General features: G+C 38.0%; 1 protein-coding gene across 1 annotated transcript; it reads right to left on the bottom strand.

Moving 5' to 3' along the window:
* Positions 1–234: 234 nt before the first annotated feature.
* On the bottom strand, positions 235–18,918 carry STIL (SCL/TAL1 interrupting locus). The gene is made up of 15 exons (XM_009706678.1): positions 18,827–18,918; positions 17,049–17,164; positions 16,752–16,939; positions 15,559–15,806; positions 14,666–14,749; positions 14,459–14,545; positions 12,671–12,818; positions 11,346–11,455; positions 10,395–10,509; positions 8,516–9,574; positions 6,987–7,152; positions 5,987–6,212; positions 3,829–4,021; positions 2,955–3,208; positions 235–1,063 (listed from the first exon to the last, which is right to left on the bottom strand). Exons 1-15 carry the CDS (start codon positions 18,916–18,918, stop codon positions 235–237), a joined length of 3,915 nt encoding a protein of 1,304 aa, XP_009704980.1.
* Between the last annotated feature and the right edge of the window lie 1,152 nt (positions 18,919–20,070).

Here is a 20,070-nt window from a genome sequence, read left to right as displayed (position 1 = left end):
CACGTCCAACTGTAAACAAAAGTGCACACATACTTCAGCGCTGATCAGCACTGACTCAACCAGGCATTTACAGGCCATCCCCAACCTGAGCTGAAAACTCAGTTCTGCAAGTTTTACATTGCTACGACAAAGCGATGTCTTCAAAGACAGCTTAATTCTTGGTTTCCTGTAGCCTTTTACAGAGAGGTCCCTCTCAGATTTGAAACAGTGGTTGCCAGCCATCTTGAGGGATGTTCAGAACAACTTTGGCAACTGCCTGAGTTGTTTCACATCAAGAATAGTGCCAACAGAATTCATGCTGTTCGACTGGTTTAATGTTTCAAGGGCTGGAGTATGCAGATTTCCAGGGAAGACGTGAATATCTCCTTCGTCTTTCCTGTCAGGTTGTTCAGTGAATTCAACTCTCCCAGGTAACAATTTGGGTTTTGGTTTTAAAACCTTTAAAACCTGACCTGAGTTTTCATCTGCTTGATCTGCTCTGGGAGGCAAAATTTCATTTGTAATATTTCTTAATACAGGGCTGTTTAATTGTGGTGGGGAAGCATTAGTAGTCAACTCTCTGCTGTGACTTTTTAGATGAATGGGAAGTCTTCCATCAATTCTTTTGGATAATTCAGTCCAGTGGTTGAAGCCATCCAACACAGGGGCACAGTTTTTGTCCAGCATACTTTCACTTTTGACAGTGCCAGAACTGCCATCTTGAGCCTGCAGTTCCTCTTCGTCTTCACTGCTGTCATTGCCCTGTATCAGCCCATATCGCTTCATGTACTTCTTGGTTGCAAAAGACATATTGTTTGGTGAAATTAAGCTAAGACCCACCATGCTTTTGTCCATATTTGTATGCAAGACATCTTGGAAAGAGAAATCTGCAGGAGTATTTTGGCCTGAACGACTGAGAGAAAGTCGAGATAACTGATTTTCACTGAGATACTTGAGTGCTATAGCATTTGCTTCCATGCTCAGATCAACAACATTAGGAGTTAAGCCACACATGCTGACGTTGGCGAACGACATATAATTTAGTCCAGGAACCACTGCTTCAGGATTTATGCATGCTAAGATGCTGAAATAAAGCATCAAAAAGTTAGTTTAACGTTACAGGAAAAGTATGCATTTCACAATATAATTTGACATTTCATTTTGCTCGCTGTACCGATTTCTCCTTCCTTCTGAACACCACAGCTCGATCAGGCTGTTCAGTGCCGAGATCATGTATTCCGCACATCATAAAAAGCAGCTCTCCAGCTACTCGCACCAACAGTATCCAAACGCTGTGTTAGAGAACTGATGATATTCCTTTCTGATTCAATACTAACCACAACCCTTGGATGAAGAACCCACCTCTAGTGGGTTTCAGAGCTGGTTTTGTTTTTAAAGCAGGTTTGAGCTCTTGGTCTATTGCCACCAGGGAATGTGACATTATATGTCTCTGATCCTAAGACTCTAGATGTTGCTATCCAACCCAAAATTTATACCGAGACAGAAGATACAGGCCCAATGACAGAGACCAAGATCATCTCCTCTTTCCCAATACATGCCAATTCCAGGATTTTTACAGAAACTCTGACAAGAGTATCTGTTTCCAGAAGCCTGCAAGGTTGTAGTTTTTGAAGGCATCCTCCAGTAAGGGAAATGTTTATTCATTCTGTTGCTTGGTACACCAATTTCTTGTATATATTAGGTGTTTAAAGACTGAAAGGACACTCTCTGGTACACTGGTAGTGGTTATAAACCAGTGCATTCAGTATATGTGTCATATACTAAATGTTCATAGACCCAAAGTCCTCATGTTGAGAGTTAAGTCTTCCTGTTTCACTGAGTACAGACTCTGAAGTTTGCTTAGGGAGAGTAAACTCCTGGCTCAGATGAACAACTGTTAATTATGCTATGAAGTTGCACTGTTGTTTCTTTCTCTACTGAGCTGTAGACCTTTTATCAGAATTGTTTATCAGTCATGAGAGTGGCAGAAGGAAGAATCCCACCCTGTTCCCCAAATTTGAAGAAAAACCCCAAGAATTCCAGTTTTGTCTTATGGGTTCACTTATTAGCATATTACTGACATTAAGAGAACACTGACAGGTTCTTCAGCCAGGAAGGTAGCCCAGAAATTCCAGAAAAATGCCTGATGAAATTCAAGTGAAGAGGAGACAAAAGAGCTTAGAGACTGTATAACTGGAAATAGCTTTTGATATAATGCTGAAGAGAAGACTAATAAGGAGATGGTTAGATTTTTTTTGTTTACCTAACAGTTATATACTAGTATCAAAAAGACAAAAAGGATGAAAGTGAAGCTGTATCAGGCTGTCAGCCTGTGCCTAATCAGCAACTTTAGTAAATTCCTGTGCCTCAAACACCTTCTTCGGAAATTGCTTCTGCTCCTTCTTCTGTTTCATTGAGGCTGTTTCCCTCCCCAGCCACTGCAGCCTCCCTGTTTCAAGTCAAAGCACTCACAATAACAAGTGATTAGGACAGAACCAGTTTTGATTAAATATCAAAGCCACAATCACAATTTCACTTATACTGGTGAAGTGCAAGACCAAGGTTAAGAAGCAGTGATAAAAATATATAGCTGCTTAATGTTCAGCCTCCCAAGTTCAGTGTTTCTCTGGAATACTTTGACGTAGCCCAAAGGATTGAAATTACTCGAGCAGCTTTGTTATTATTCTAGGGAATTGTGTGCTACTGCATGTACAATACTTTAAGAATCACCAGAATCTCTACCAGCTAGAGCTACTTGTGCTATATTTAAATAATCTGAGTTTTGCTAGCAGAGCTCTTAAAACTATCTGAAACACCCATAGCGTGAGCCAGTGTTTCATCTTTGCAGGAAACAGATCAAGTTGCCAAACAAATCCCCAGTAGCAGTGAACACAGTCCCTTCTCTTTACTTATTGAGCCAATCTTCATTTTCGGTTGGATCTACAAATTGCTATTCAAAACAACTAGTATTTTACCTGGCGTTCTCCACTTTGTGTGTATTTGTCTTCATTTTGCCAGGCGAGTCAATTGTCACTCCAAGACTCTTCAGTTGTTTGAGTGTAGCACCAATCACACTCTCTTTATCCGCCACTCCTTTGTCAGTCTCTGAAGCCTTTTCTTTTGTATCATCAATATCCTGATACTTAGGACCATCATCATTAACGAATCCTGCTTTTACAGGCAAGTGATCTTGCTCTTCTGAGGACTTTAAGAGGTGGTTTACTTGGCCCTACAGAAAAAGGGAGCAGAGGAAAAACCACATGGACAAAACCATCATGACATGCAGGAGCTGTCAAAAACCAAAATCCTGTTTTATTCGTATGCAACTTAAAATACAACTAGCCAGGTTACCAGCTTATTCTGACAAAACAGCCAAGTTCAGATTCAGTTCAGATGCAATCATGTAAACTCACAGCAGTGTAGTCAAACACTGGAATATCTTAGATTTCAAGCTTTCTGCAAGAGTCTCTTCTGAATTTAAACACATCACATACTGGTATTCAAGATTAAAGTATCTGCCCTTTAAGGGACTTGAAGGTAAAATGCTGTGCAATTTTAAAGGGTACTCATTTCTGAAGTTATAAAGTGACATTATCTTTGAACTCAAGAATTATTAATTATTAGACAGCAGACAGTATTCCATGTATGTATGGAAGAGCGAAGTACAGAATAACCACTTAAACCTTAAAAAATGAAGAGCCACAAACTTGGAACTTTTCTGTAGAGCATAACACACAAACTTGAAAGCCTCACGCAATGTTCATTCTTGCCAATACCACATTGTAACTTCAGCAGTGTGCTGTTTTGCCTGTTGCATTCAGTGCAGAATATCAAATTTATATGAATTACCAGTAAGTCCTGGTAAAGCTTCTGATCCTCTGATGGATGCTGAGGTAGCAATGAGGCAGGCGGCTCTGAGTTTTGCTCACGTGTTACCACCAGATGGTTGCTGCCTCCCTCTGTTGGTTCTTTCTGTAAAGACACGCTAAGACTTTCTTCCAAGGATGAACTCCGAACAAGTGCTTGGGAAACGTTTCCATTTCTGAAAGAGAACACCAAAATGGCTAGATATTTTCTTGAAACAGAAAAAGCACAAGTACCACTACGTGTACCTTATCTTTTCATGAATACTGGATGAGGAGAAAAATCGAGTGCTAGAAACAGATCCTAACATTGCTTGGTTTCTCTACTGATTGAGGCTTTAGCTCCTTTCTGCAGTCATTTTCTTTCAAAAGTCACTTGGAGACTGAGGAAATACACCTTGCAGTGTGACACTACAACAGCCCGACCAGTTTTTCAGAAGATGATTTGAAAATGGCAATGGCTTCTCTGGACTAGTCAAAACTCAATGACACCCTATGACTTAACCTTAAAGCAGATTAAATTAAAGTTATTAACAATTTGCAGTTTGTCTTATGTTTTCAGCATTTTTATGGACACTTAAAAGCCTTTAGCAGTGTCTTCCATACGTTCTGAAACATGACTTATTCAAAAAGCAGTTTTACCAAGGTGAGTAACTGATAATGAGATTCCTGTGGTAGTTTAAAAACGCTTAAAAACTTCTCAAAGACACTGTTACAAGCACACACATGCACAATGCACACAGTGTCATGAACCGAGAACAAACATCTACTTGAAATACTTCTCAGCAGCAGATGTGAAAGAGGAACCATAATCTATCCTGAAGTTTCCAGATAAAAAGGGTAAATACTCTAGAACAAGTTCCAATGTGATGCTCTGTATCCCCTTCAGCTAGCAGGTGCGTGCATTGCGTAAACCTTTTGAGACCAGACATATCAATAGTACTATCATCCCGAGGAGATCCTTAGGCGACCCTCCTCCCCCTTCCTGTTCCTCCTCAGGAGACAAGTGTAAGATAAGGGAATTTCAGAACTCAACTGATCAATTGCTTGTGTTGAAAGCGATAAGATTTAAATCACGTGACATACTAGAGAGTCAATGTAGGTTATCAGTTACTGTTACGCTAGCAATTATCCATCATTCCCAAAAACGTTCCCCTCCTCCTCAAAGAAATCTGGGTGATGCTCTACATTCTTACTCTACATAGTTACTATACTTATACAGCTGTTTTACAGGTTTATGAATCCAAGTCAAAGAGAACCTTAAGATGGCATCTTGCTAAAATACAATGTTCAAAAGACTGATTTGAATCAGTAACAGTTACGGTAGCAGTATATGTTTGCAGATAATACTTTAATCAAGGACTATGAATATTTAAGCTATAGCTTAATAACCACCATCTTTCCCAATGTGATTATTTTAGAAACCTAATTTAACTGGAAGGGTATTCCCTCTCCTTTGGCTTTTTATATACTTAGAGAATATGAGATCATTAAAAGAGCTAAATTGTTGAGCTATTCCCTGTGTGAAAATAACATCCATATAGATAATGAAAAATATTTTTAAAATCACTTCCCAAATTAGTCTGAAATTAGTCATCGCATTATAAATAATCTGAGTTTAAGAATAATTAAATTAACAGCAATGTAGTTGGTACCTGCATTCACTATGCACAAAGTAATTTGGTGTAAAATGTAGAGAAATTCAGGGAACAGTCATATGATCATAAATCCCTCATCCTAAGCCCCTCAGAATTGAAAGGGCTCTGAATGCTGACAGGGAAAAGCCACAGTAGGAAAACAACTGACTACAGCAGCGTCCCCTTTTCCCCTCAGAATTTAAGGTAAGAAAGGGAATGCTGCCAGCACTGTACGTGTTTTTCCAAGTTAAAGGCTTTTGCCATCAGCTGCTGCTGATAGGTAGGCTAGCTAAACATGCATGACTGATAAATGCAGACTCTAAAGGCAAGTGTGTTTTGGTGAGCTGTACAATTTGAAACATAATTAAAAAACAAAGAAGGGAAAGAACATGACAACTCCAGTCAAGTGACTATTCATAATTCCTGAAAAAAATAATTATGAAAATAGTAACTTATGAAAGGCAGTTCAGCTTATTATGTGAACACAAGATATTTCTCGTTACTTACTGGAGGGTATTCTGATTAGTTCCTTCCTCCACAAGATGAATACTGTCTACAAAGCTGGGCATGTCAACCACCTTTAAGGAAGAAGCAATACTTGTATTACTTGCATCTTGTTCAGCATTAATTGAAATGCTTAAGTCTTCCTTAGAAATCTCTTCATCCTCTTTTTTCCCTTGTGGTATGGAGTCGTCTTGTTTTTCTGAGGCTGTATTCCAAAATAAGCTAGCACCTAGAATAGAATTAGAGATTTACCTGTTTAAGAAAAGTCATTACTATCTTCTGAGACCCTTTGGCTTTGTAAAGCCAGAGGAATCATTTCCTCACATTCAGGTTTTTTTTCACCATTTTAAAAGCGATTTAGGGTTTAGAACAGCTAAGAGTTGCCAAAACATCATTCAAGTCCTAGTTTCTTCCAGAGCATACTTGATGAAAATAAATGGTTGTATGAAAGCATTTTAATGCATTGACCCAGAGCCAGTTTGAAAATTTCCTCCAGATTAATCCAAATATTTCCATGAATTTAACAGGAACCAATACATTAATATATAACTTTACAGACACAACTGCATAACTTGCTAAAATTAAAGCGAATACAGTCTCCTCTCCATGCATATAAATGCATGGCTTAAAAAAAAAATCAATACATTTAATAGAACACCAGCTGGGATAGAAGCTATTAATTTTCAAAACAGTGTATTAATTAAAAAAAAAAATGGGGATTTTTTCTTTCAATAAGGCACAATTTAAAACAGAAGACCTTGCTAAACATATTGGAAAAATAATTCTTCCAGTGATGGCAATCACTGCCATTGCAGCCCAAAGACAAAAGTAGCTCCAGTCTAAACTTGCAAACAACACATGGAGAACTTTGCTGGTTTTCATATCTAGATGCATGTTTGTGTACATTCAGCTTGCCTGCAAAACACTCCCTCCACGCCCAAACAAATCATAGAAACATCCAGAAAAAGTGATGCCAGTCTATTTTTAAAGAATAAAGCGTTACCTGTGCTCACAGCAACGCTCACACTTTTCCTCATGTGGGAACCTGGCGAGGACTGGGTTTCCATAGAAACAAGGTCCCCTCGCTTCTCTGGCTGCAGAGTATGGTTAGCTCCAGCTGGTTCACAGGAACAAGCCTGACGAGCCTGTGCTTCCAATAAGCGTTGGATCTGTAACAGTTATCAGAATGTTATAATTTGTACAATAAAATATTAAGTGTAATAGGCAAAAGTGAATTACTAAATTGGGCTCCTCTAAAGTCTGGATTCAAATCCAAGCTGCATTGCCACAGAAGTCTGATAACCTTCCAGTTCTCAGCACTGCATGCAGCATAAATCAAAACATCGATTTTGATGTTGGCAGAGCTAGCAAAGAAAAGGTTTTGAGCACTATGGCAGAACTACACTAACACAACTTCAGTAAAGCCTATTTGCACTACACTTGTTGGAAGTGTTTTCTGCCCCTTTCATTCATATACAAAGCCTATTCCCGACTTACCAGCCAAGCATTTATACGCCAACTATCCCTACACCATGCTAAACCAACTTTCTATTAATTACAAAACTAAGCACTTAAATTATAAAACAGAAGTTGTCCAGGCAATCTTCACTCCAGTATTTGCGTCCACCCTGTTCACCAATTAGTTCATAGCTCCATGGAAAAGCATCAGAACAGCAAAGGCTGCATTTATACAATAAGGAGGGCTTTTCCTCCCTCATGCACAACCCATGCTTTGAGAGCTTGATTTTACATATAGCAACTATACCTAAAGCATATTTCAGTTGCAATTTTCTGGTTTAAGGGGGAAAAAATATGTATTGTGAGCAACTTTCCTATTCTTATCATTCATCACTAGCAGCAAAATTTAAACTCTGGCTTTTCAGCCCCAAATCATACCCTGCAAAATACAGGACCAGCAGTGTAACTCAAGAGATCAATATTTTGAAGAAACTTAACCTGGTATCAAAACAGAACTTAGGGAGACCAGCAAAGCCCAATTTTCCAGCGCAACAACAAACATCTGATGAATCCTGCCTGTCTGCTGCAAACAGAAAACTGAAGTTTTCTAAGCAACAGCCTCAATAACCCAGGAAGCTGCAGGCTTCTCAACACATGAGAACATTCTGTGCTTCACCTGTACGCTTACAATAATTCCAAAGTCTACAGCCCATGCAGTAATTTTTTTTTTTTTTTTTTTTTTAACATAGACAAGCATATATATAGGAAAGCATTTATATAGAAGGCATATCGGTTTGCATTATAAAATGGTCTGCTAAAAGAGAAACCTTCATGTTATGGACATATGATAAAAATAAATGCAAAATCTAATTGGGAGTCAAAGACTTCTCATTTTATTTTAAGGGATACCAATTAGCAGAGCTAATCAGGACTCTCCTGCACTCCCAAACTAGACCTGGTGTCACAGGCTCTCTTGTTCTAACAAAGACAGACAACATTTAATTGAATTGGCAGGGGAACTAACGAAACATAATCACTAAGAGGGCAGAGGAGAAAGCTGCCATTTCCACAAACCTGAGCTTGAAGTAATTTGAGTTGTCTATCTTGTTCTGTAAGAACCCAGTACGCATCAGGAGATAATCCCATCATTCCATTATCTGATCCTGCTTTAGAAGCAGGCATGTGCAGGCATGGTGAGTGGGCTGCACAAAACTGCGGACTAGAGGGGCTTGCACTTGAAAACAGTCTTACTCCAGGTGATAAACTATTGTCGAGAGAACAGTTCCCCATTTTCCCATGATATCTCACACTTATAGGGCTGCTTGTGGTGTATCCTGGATTGCAGCAAATATTTGGGCAAATGATATTTTGATGGAGGACTGTACATGGATTCTGTCGAGCCATCTCTGGTTGGATTTCCGCTCTGTGTGTGGGGCTCATTTTACCAATTCCTTGCCATGAGTTTGTCGGATTATATTGGACGGAAGCAGGAAATTGACAATTGCATGCACTGGCTGGACAGCTAGGTGGCACTTGAACTGGCACCTGCAGTTCTGATGGTCTTCTGCAGCTCTGTGGTGAAAAAGCAGAGTTGTAGAGGACTGGCTGCGTAACAGCAGGAAGCTGCTTGGAGCTAGATACTGATGTTCTTCTAATTGGAGGCTCTCCTTGCTGTGCGACTCCATCGGGATTTAATACAAGTCTTTCTGATGGCTTTCTGGGGTGATGCACAGATGTATCCGGGGAAGGCCCACTACAAGGGGTTGAAGGAGAAGAAGATCCGGAACTTTTTCTTGATTGAGGGCAAGCTTTCTTACAGTGCAACTGTTGCTGTTGTAGAGCTTGCTTTCCTCCAGAAGGCCTTGAAGTTGGAATTTTCTGGTTTAAATGGTTTGGTAATTGCCTCAAAGAGGGATCTCCCATATTAGCAGAAAAGTTTTGCTTGTCTGCAGAGTGCTGGGTGGGGTAATATGTAGATCCCAAGCACCCTTTCTTTTTAATAGGCTGGTGTAGTGCTGAGGGTAGACTTTTACCAGTTGAAGTCCCCATAGGCTTAGACGATTGTCCTGATTCTATGAAACTCCCATCCAAAACAAGTGACAGTTCAGGAACTGAAGGAAAGATCCTGGTAATCTGAAGGGACAATTACACAAGCAAGTTTAAGATAATTTTAAAATACTGTCTTTCAGCTCTCCGTATGCAGAATTTCAAAGAAAATGTTTTAATTTAAAATCAATATATGACCATTACCAGCTCCAAACCAACTACACATTGAATACTTGTCTAAAGATTGGAGAATCCCAGATACAGAAAAAGCAGCAAGATCTTTAGGATCATTCTTAGAAGACAAAAATTGCTTTCATATGGCATAATAGCCATGTTTACCAAACGAATGCTCCATGTCATCCTGGAGCTCATTTCAGAGTATGGATCTTTCCCCTTCAAGAATTGGACTACATGTTTCCTCTCACTATTCTTAGACCCAGCAGATAGGTGCAACAGAACATATTTTATCATCCACAATCATCACATCCTTCTAGACCTATGCTGTACGAGGGCTGCTATTTCATTATATTTGTATATGCTTCAGTAAAAAAGGACAGATCAGCAGATCTTTACTTCATTTACCCAGAAACACACAATAAGGAGTTTGCTGCCTCTATCTTTGCCTCAGACACCACGGCTCTTCTATTCAATGGTAGCAAGATTCCCAAAGTAGAACCTACTATTTCTGTTCCCAAATTCTGGCATATACAGGAATTAAAGTGTCTATAATCCTGGAGAAAAGGCAGGTTAACTAGAGCAGGAGTTGGGACTCTTGGTCCATTTCTTCAGTTCTTTCCCCCATTAGCATCTGAGATAGAAGCTTTATACTCTCCAGTCCCCTTATAATGAGTTTTGCTGCTTTAAGAGTCACATCTGAGATGCCTAGAACATTTATTTACTCAGTTACCTGTTGACTCACTGGGTGAGGACTTGGAATTGGTCTGGGGGATAAATCCTCATCTTCTACACCAGAGTCGTGATCGCTTACTGACAACTTGCTGGGTGAACAGCCTTGGGAAGAACTAAAACCAACATAAATCAAACTAAAAATGTTTGCTTGTTAGATTTGGCAGCAGTAACACGAATCTTCATGTTTTTCAGTGTGCCATCTACAGTGCAATATCGGCATCATTTTTTTCAAGCAGCAGTTGCTATACATCTCCTCTCTGGTTAGCTAGGGAGTTCACATGGCAAACAGTTCCAAGATCAAACAGTGAGAATACAAATGCTGCTTTTGGGCAAAAAGATACTAACCTTCCCTCCCCACACCCTCAGACATACACACCTTTTAAGTGACATTCTAACAGAAAAGCACTGATTTATATGAGGAAGATAGGCAGTGCTATAGTAAAGACTGTAACATTGCTCAAAGGAAAATAAAGGCCATCTTATAGTCACAGATAAAAATGTGATGGATAAGTCAGGTTCTTAAAAATCCCTAAGTTTCAACCTATCCAGGTCTCACAGCTCTGAAAAGTCAGAAGTAAAAAGGAATTTTTACCAACTTAAGTAGATTTCAATTAGAGATTTGCTTCAAAGGACAGATGTCACAGAAACCTTAATACAGTGAACTAAGCTCCATCAGTAAGGAAGCCTTTTAAGGAACATCCACTGTATAAATTACAACCACCAGTATCAAGAGTAGAACTACAAGTAGTTTCTCGTGGAATATGGTCAGCTTGACCATCTTATTTGAAGAATATTAACTCTAGGAATAAACAAAAGCACATACACAGATTTTAATGTGAGAAGATCACTGCATTCACAGCTAAACTAACACCTGTCACAGCAGAGGTCAAAAAACCCTCATTCAATAAATATTTAATTTTTGTGTACAAATGACATCTGAAATATTTACCTTCTGATAGGAAGTTTCTTGCAAACTCTGCTGAAGAACTCTGTTTCTGCATTTTGGTTTTCTGCACTCAACTCAAACTGGATAGCGCTCTTGTCTGAAGGTTCAACATTCTGTAATGAAATTTTCTGTATTTGTGAAGCATGAAGCTTTCAGTTTTTAATCACCGAGGTACTACTCCCAAAGAAATAGTTTTAAGGACATTTATATCTGATTATTGGCTGCTTGTCCTCTACTTTCAATTCTCAATTTTTTCACCACTACAAGGAGGCAGGCAACTTCCCTTCCTGCTTAACACTGTTCCCCTTGCTACTCTGTAAAGTAGTTGGCCTAATTATAGCCATGAGCAGATGCTTCCTTGCTGTAACTGCTTAGATACTCTTCCACAAGTCTTCACCACTTTAGGAAACAGCAACTGTTCCTATGCTGTTTCACACAGCACAGCTGGGCAAGTCCTGGAGACAACTGAAGTCAGCCTCTGTTAAGAGGCTTGCCATCTTCAGAAAGCTAAGCTGTACCTAGGCTAAAGGTGGAAGTCAGCCCTGAACAGGGAAATTTAATTGGAAAGAGAACTGAGTAAACAGCACAGGACACAAATTACAGTAGCTGCTTCTCTGCCACAGCATAGGAGCATTTATTGAGCAGATGAACAACTCAACTTCAGGTTCTGTACAAGCCTAGGAAAACACATAAGGAACAGATTTCTTAGAATTTCTTCAAACCTTATTAGTTATCTCCCAGACATTGTATCATCAAATTCTTTCAGCGAGTTACTTTGCACAAAGAAAAAATTGTTCCTGCTTTGTTACTGTAGCGCAGCAAGAGATCTGCAGATTAGTAACCACTGAATTCCCTTTTGCATTCAACTTCAAGCAAAGCACAGGTACCTAGCTAGCTTTGCTCTCCAGAAAGCACCAATGTGTATCACCCACAGCAGTTGTTAGATGTGTCTAGCATTCACGTAGCATACCGGGTTAGCAAATGCTACAGGAAATCAGAATCTACGCTCATACAGCCGAAAGGTCACTAATAAGAAGGAGCACTAACCAAGCCCAAGACAGCACAGTACATTTTAAAAGACAGATTCTTAATGCTATTAGAAAAGTATTAGTAAAATGAGCAGTTGCTGACTTTGGAGGTCATCCCTCAATTTGAAAGACAAACTGAATTTCCAGTAATCACTGTAAAAAGGCAGCTTTATAGAGCTACATAATTTTCAAACACTGCAGTTCCATTTGGGTCACATTATAGTCACTCCTCCTTTAAGTATTTAAACTAAAAGTAAAATTTTAAAGTACCATGATGCAGTAGGAATCCAAGCCACTTACTTTGAAGAGGTGCACTGTTTCATTGCAAGTTAAGATCTGAAACCCTAATTCAATCTGTCCACTGCATGGAACACACTCATAAAACTCTGGTTCCTTGTGTGTCAATGAATAAAACACAATAAGAAAACTCCCAGATTCTGAAAAAACCCTAAAACAGAAAAAAACCACATCTTAAACAAGCTTAAGAAATGGGAAGAAAGCCCTTAGATTCTCAATATATTGAGCAAACTATCACACGGTTTAGCAAACTGGTAAGTCACTCCATTTTGAGCGGTACTGAGCTATAGAAAAAGCAGATGGACTTACAACTGATGCCACATGCAAGAACCAAAGCAGAGAAATGGAAATAATTTGTCTACTTTCTAGTTCAAACCTTTAGGATCACTTAACACTTTAAATGAATTCATGGAATACTTCAATCATAGCATAAAAGAAAACAGGTGCAAAACTGATACTGTGATTTTTTTTTTTAATAATTCAATTGAAGATGTATTATAAAGACACTCAGTGTTTTAGTTATCCCTAAACATTCCAAAAATGCTTTTTAGCAAACAGATTTTTTTTGAAGAAAAATTATATTGAAGGTTTTCTACAGGTTGAGAACAGTGAGTAACAACAGTCAATATTTAACACTAAAGATCAAGGATAATGAAAATAACATGCATTTCCAGGAAAAGGTAGTACTACTTTCAGAACAATTTTTCTTTTTATACCACTTGTAATATGTTTGTTTGTGGGGAGTTTTTTGTTTGTTTTTTTCTTTAAATAATATATGTGATAGAGAAAGCAGTAGGAACAAGATGATTGAAAAATGCATTTAGACACAACTTTAAAATTATACTTACAACTTAAGAGTTAAAAATGTATGATGCACAGATTAAGCTGTTAGTCTGCAGAGGTTAATTCTGTTTGCATGGTTCAGCAAATCTGCCTAATCCACTTCCAAGATGGAATCAGTGAAAGTTAATGAGAGTCAAGCATCTAACTTGCCTATCTAATAATCTAATTGGGCTCTTATCTGTATTTGGGCATATTTAAATTGTTAAGGGAAAAAAGACTATTCTGTAATTACAGACACATCTGTTCACCAAATGTGGTTTTATTTCACAATTTAAAAGCAAGTGTGGTCAAGCAGAAGAAATTCTTATGCATACAGCATATTCTAAAGTTTCATTTACCTGAATCGGTTTTAAACTATAAACACCTGAACTCCCTCCCAGGTTCCATATAAATAGAACTTGGTAAATGTTATAAGTGAAAAGATATAGAGAATGAGGAATGATTATCTACTGACATCACAATTAAAAAAAAAAATCAGAATGTAAAAACTCTAAAACCAGAATATTTAGCAGGAAGTCATAACAAGACAGTACTAGCTGCAAATCAATATTCAATGTTGGTCAGATACAACCAGGGAGAAAGCTTATGTCAAAGAAAACACCCATACGAAAAGTTCAAAACCAAAACCCTACCTCTGTTTAAACTACTTTTTCCTGCTTGCTGCTTCTTGTTTAAACTAAAATGCAATGACCTTAATGATAACAATGTTTACCCTCTTCTGTCTTTGAGATATCAGCCCAGCTTTCTAACACTTCATAGAAAATTTGTGAGGCAGAAGTCAAAACCAGAAAGAACAATTAAAACAGACAGCCTTGACTCCTATATAACATACAAATCACAGAATTCCCTCAAATATCTTTGAGCAGAGCCCTTGTTGCCACATATTTCTATGGAACACATTTTTAGGCAGCCAATAGCTTCTATGTTTCACAGATAAAAGCAACTTGCCTTTCTTGAATTGAAGAACTGAATAAGTATCGCAAGCAACAGGCCCAGACCTGAGGACTACAGATATGAGTAACTCCACTCAGCCAACTACAAGGAATAAGAAACATCCAATTAGAGACAGTTCCATTACCAAGTCTCCACTATGTAATCCCCCAAATATATCTCAAATCAATATGTGTATTAATCTGTACAAAGCCAAACACTTACACTCCAACTAATGGCAGAGCATAAGCCTTGGGATCAGATTCGAGCAGCAAAAGCAATTTTCGTGTCTGGTCCATAGTAAGGTAGCTGAAAGAAAGCAGAAGTTGGGGTTTTTTAGTATTTTGGAAGGTAGTCTTTCAGAAAAAATCCTGAAGAGACAAATACTAGTTTAGAAAATACTGTAAGAAAAAGTCGGGGGGGGGGAGCGGGAAAATCAAATCCATTCTTCCTCCGCACTTACAGCAACTCCTCAGCTTTTCATCAATTCCCTGTGTATCAAAGAATTATCAAGGACAAAATTTGCTTAATAGTATGATATTCACAGCAAATTAAGAAGTGCAAGTCACATTACATTTGAAGAGTAACTTTCAGAGGGCATTCACAACGTCTCTCTCCAAATAAAATGATAATCAGCTGCTTCAAATTATTTCCCCGATCTATCCTTAGTTCACTCTACTAAATTAGTCACTAGCCAGAATGACAATTTCCCAATACCATCTTATAAGCATGATTAACAGAAAAACTTTGGTTCACATTCCTCTAATTTTCATTCTAGGGCAGGCACTGATATTATTTAAAAAGATGGATGCTATTTATGTTTACTATGTTAACTAGAGGTGTGTCCCTCTGCCCCAGAAGGAAGATCCTTCTGCTGAAGTCAAAAGCACAAAGAATTCCTACTGAACCAGCTCAGATTTTTGCCCCACCCCATTTCCTGTTTCTTGTTTATATAATTTTAAATTTTTCCAAGTCCAAGAAGTTATGTTATTTTTATGCCAGTTATTTTACTAAAAAGCAAAGCACTGGTTGAGATCTCACCTACCTACCTGCTTTAGGAAACGCAACAAACGCAACAACAGGCAACACTGATAGACTTAGCATCACCCTTTACTCACCCACATTTATAAGTTCCTTGAACTTGTGCAATATTCATAGGACTGTTCAAATTTCTTGCTAGGGCTGTGGGAATAATTGGAACAGACTTCACGGGAGTGTATTCCAAGATATTTGCTGTGGTAATAGAAGCCCAGTGAAAATTAAAATGTAAATTATCCAGGTTTTCTGTGAAAACAACATGAGCCCTAACAGTGAGCAGTTTAGAAAGATCCAGCGATTCTTTACTGCACAAACTGTGCTGCAGACCCTAGAAGCAGGGAAAAGAGAAAAAAATTAAATACACTAAATTGTCATCATATGACTACCATGATTCAAGTTATATTATACTAGGAACTCAATCCATTCATCATAGCTACTATTGCAGCAGGCACTGTATAAAAAGCCGTTAACCCAGGTCTTCAAAGCTCATGGCTATAATGAATATAATGAATAATGTAAAATACATTTGAATTAAACTATGCATATCTTAGCATTGTTTTATGATATATTCAAAAACCTGGGAGTACTTAAATTGTATAAAAATTAATAAAATAACAGGCAACTGGAAGGTTCAAGTTGATCTGTCAAAGTGTTCTTACTTATATTCAAGAAATTTGTTATTTTAACATCTGGATGTATCATCGTGAGAAAGTTTAGATGTGAAGTTAAGTATTATTTGTATTACAAAATACACACAACAACTACAGGCAAACGTTTAGAGGAATGGAAAGTGTATTTACTAGATCATATGTCTACAGCAGAGCACAGAAGCAACATGCACAGCTATAGTTACTAACCTACATAGACTTTACATGTTTTCTTGCAAGTCACTTGCCTAGCAATAATTTATCACCAATTATGCAAATACTGCAACTCATTCATGAGAGATTTGAAAGAAAAAGCTGTTTTCTCTTGTTTAAGTAAGTTTGCTGCAATCATTGTTTTCTTGCTGGTTTGAGTGGTCAGACTAGCTGAAAAACTCTGGTCAGACAGCAAGATTTTAGTCCAAGACTAAGGACTGTGTGATCCTTAAACACCTATGAAGACTAACTGATTTTAATAGTTTCCGATATATTTTTCAATGACACTCAAGCAGCTCGTTTCACATAACCAAGTAGTATTGCTTCAGCCACAACTTTTCTATGTTTAGAATTGATGACGGTTGGAAATCAAGCCCTGTGCATAGTCTAGTCTCTTGCCAAGAGCTGCCTACCTTGAAAGTCAAGCTGATGTCTTCAGCACTGTGCACTATAATATTATCTGAAGAAGGTCCCCAGGCATTAACTGTACATGGAATCAAAAAGTCTCCAGGAAGAGGTGCAGTTGGAATTTTGCCTGATCCACCAGCGACTTCTCGACCAGGATCAAAGCGGTCTATTGTTAGTGTTACACCTTCCCCATCTTCAAAATAAATAAATAAAGTTAGAGTCCAAGAGCAACAACTTAGGCTCCTTGATAACAGCTTACTCAACCAACCAATATTGTCTGTCTACCTGATATTTAAAGTTACCTTCATCTACTGCAAGAGTACCAAGTAAAAAACAGGAAAACAATTTATTTTCGTTCTGCTTAGCATGGCGATAGGCAAGTCGCAAAGTTTTCTCCATCATAGATATCTTTGGGTTTCTAAAAAGAGACAATAAGCAAGTTTAAGATCCAGATTATTTTTAATGCTTAAAAAAGTATTTATTATATTGCAATAGCTTTCTTGTTTTTGTCCTCTAAAACGAAAATATACAGCAACAGCCCAAAGCCTTAAACAACAAAAAGATAAGAATCAACAACATTGTTTAAGGTGTCAATGGAATTTTAGCTCCTGTTCTGTGCATTACCCCAACTATTCCTATTCAAGACAGCCATACTTCAATTGGAGCAGCTCCCCAGAATGCTCTGTACAATCATCTCAACAAGAATATTTTGGCTTGACTACTCCAGCAAACCAACTTCACAGGAGAAACAATTTTATCTATGGAGAACAAGTATCAAGGAGAGAGAAGAGCTTTCTTCTATGGGCAATAAATAACAAGTCGAGGGAACAGCTTTTTCATCTGAAGGGCAACATTGTTACAAGAACTAGAGATGGACACAAGTGCATTATTTTAATAGAAGGTGGGAAAAATTAGGAACACTAAGACCAAAACACAGAACTTCTAAAAAGTCTGCTAAGTTTAAAGAGTACAATAGGCCAAAGCTTAACTAATTCTGATGTGGTGTTCTCTCATTTTAGCACATCATTTAATGTAGATGCTTAAAGCAGCAGCAGACTGGGCTCAATGACACAGGAATGCAAATGTGGAGAAATATTAGCTAATTATAAAATCACTATTCAGTAAAAAAAGGTAGAGAGTTTGAAATCTAGGGCAGTAAATACATCAACATTATTTTATCTTGAGAGAGGTTATCTGACTTTAACTTGGAAAGAGGTCAAAGTTGAAAGTGAAGCTACTGGTTTATGTGAATACTGTGATGACAGCTCATATCCTACCTGCTCAAGATTAACTAAGTAAAGTGCAGCCATAAAAATAAAAGTAATTTATTTTAAACTTTTTTAAAACTTGCAGGTTTTAATATTAACTCAAAGAACACTATGTGGCAAGCACAAGTGGAGGCCCTTCTGACCTGTATGTAAGGGTTGTCCACCCTTACATGCACATATATGCATATATTCACTTAAATAACTACAGTAAGATTTTTGTAACATCTATATAAAAATTACCCATTTAAGTAATAATGATCAATTTTGACCCTCCATTTGTTTTACAAGTCAAGTTTGGAATATCCTACCCTAAAAATTCACAAGTCCTTCAGATTTGCCTCTAGACTCATTTTAAAGAAAAAAACATCAGAACTTTTGGCATTGTCATCCAGATTCCTGAAGCACGCAAAATACTTAGTTTTAAGTTCTACTTGAAGCACGCTATTTGTATCCAGTTTGTCAAAAATACCTTTTTCTCTGTAAATATTTAGAGACAAGGAAAAACATGTTAAAGAAAACTACAAATATGCAGTTATTTTTACACCTTTCTGTATGGGAAGGAAACTGAAAGAAATTGCAAGTTGCTTTAGGCTGAGGCACCCCCAACCCACTTAACTGTGTTACACCACAGAAAGGGAAACTCTCAAATCTTTCCAATGAAAATCCCTATACACTTAAAATGAAAACACCGGTTGTTTCTTTTTCCTTTGTGTCTTGTCATACATTAGACTCAAAAGATAAAATGAGGCTTTCAAAGATATAATTCTTAAATTTATTTTAACCTTTAGCCCCTTAAAAAAGGTTATTCATACCTGTAATAGGTAATATGTGAGCCAATGACATCACCCATAGGGACTGGGTCCCAAAGTGCACATTTTGACAGAGGGAAACTGAAAGGGACCATCTTCTCAGGAACAAATCTGGGAAGAGGATCACAGAGATAAGAAAGGAAAATGGATTAAGCCTAGTTCTTTCAAGTATAATTTATAAGAAGGAAAAAGGACTAACACTGTAAGAAAAACAACAAATAGGATACATAAGCTGTTGGTACTTTTTTTTGTTTCAAGTGAAGGCCAATGAAGTAGAAACTTTGTCCTATGAAGTTTTCAAAAATATGAACTACAAAGACAACACAAAACTTTCATTTTCCACCTGACAGTTTCTTCCTGTAATCTTGGAAGACGTGTAGGCCAAAATACAAGTCTGCAGATAAAGCTCAAGAAAAAGCTGCCCAGGATATATTGTAGGAAAGGAAAAGGTTATGAGTCATTAGAACTCCCATGGTAAACAGAAAACCTTGATTTGGCAAACTTAACGTTAGATCAGCTTCCAAAAGCCCTGTTTTAGTCACTTTTTAAAGTCAGTGTTCAATCCACTTCAGCTTTGAAGATCTCTGAAATAAAGCCTTGGCTTAACTACAATAATATAGTGCAAAATTTCCAATCAGACTTCAAAGAGGCCTGAAGAAATTAGTATGTAATCACATAAACTTATTTACACAAACAGGATTAAATTTTTAAGAGTTGCCTAAACCAAGTGTATTAAGTAAAACACAAAACATTTGATAGCCCACATCCTTTGGCAAATATCTCCATACTTTTTAAAAAATAAACAAGAACTTCCTTTGTAGTCAGTCAAACTTTGCCAAGGTGCTTTCTTTGCCTTTCCCTAAGTTCCCAGGAAAGAACTTTCTCTGTTTTTAAGGTGGCCCTCCAAGCAACTCACCTACCTTTCATGTTTTCAGTGACAGTTATTTGATTCCCATCAAAAATCAAATGCCCATCAAAATAAGTCCCCAAATTACGCTTGTAAAAGGAGAAACTTTAAAAGACCCACTGTGTTTACTAGTTTTTAGCAAGCACGGATCAGAAACACACAGCCAATAACTCTTTACAACCAGCGCCGCACTCGCAGAGCGGCATCGGGCCCGGTGCGCGCCCCGACGGGCTGAGGGCGATGCACCACCTTCCCCCCCACGCGAGAAACCGTCCGGCGGACCCTCCCAGAGCGGTTTCCCGACACGGAGTGGGTACCTCAGATCCAGGGCTGGCAGAAC

The sequence above is a fragment of the Cariama cristata genome, unplaced genomic scaffold, assembly GCF_000690535.1.
Source record: "Cariama cristata isolate BGI_N322 unplaced genomic scaffold, ASM69053v1 scaffold22888, whole genome shotgun sequence".
NCBI lineage: Eukaryota > Metazoa > Chordata > Aves > Cariamiformes > Cariamidae > Cariama > Cariama cristata.
This window is presented reverse-complemented; position numbering and strand designations above follow the sequence as displayed.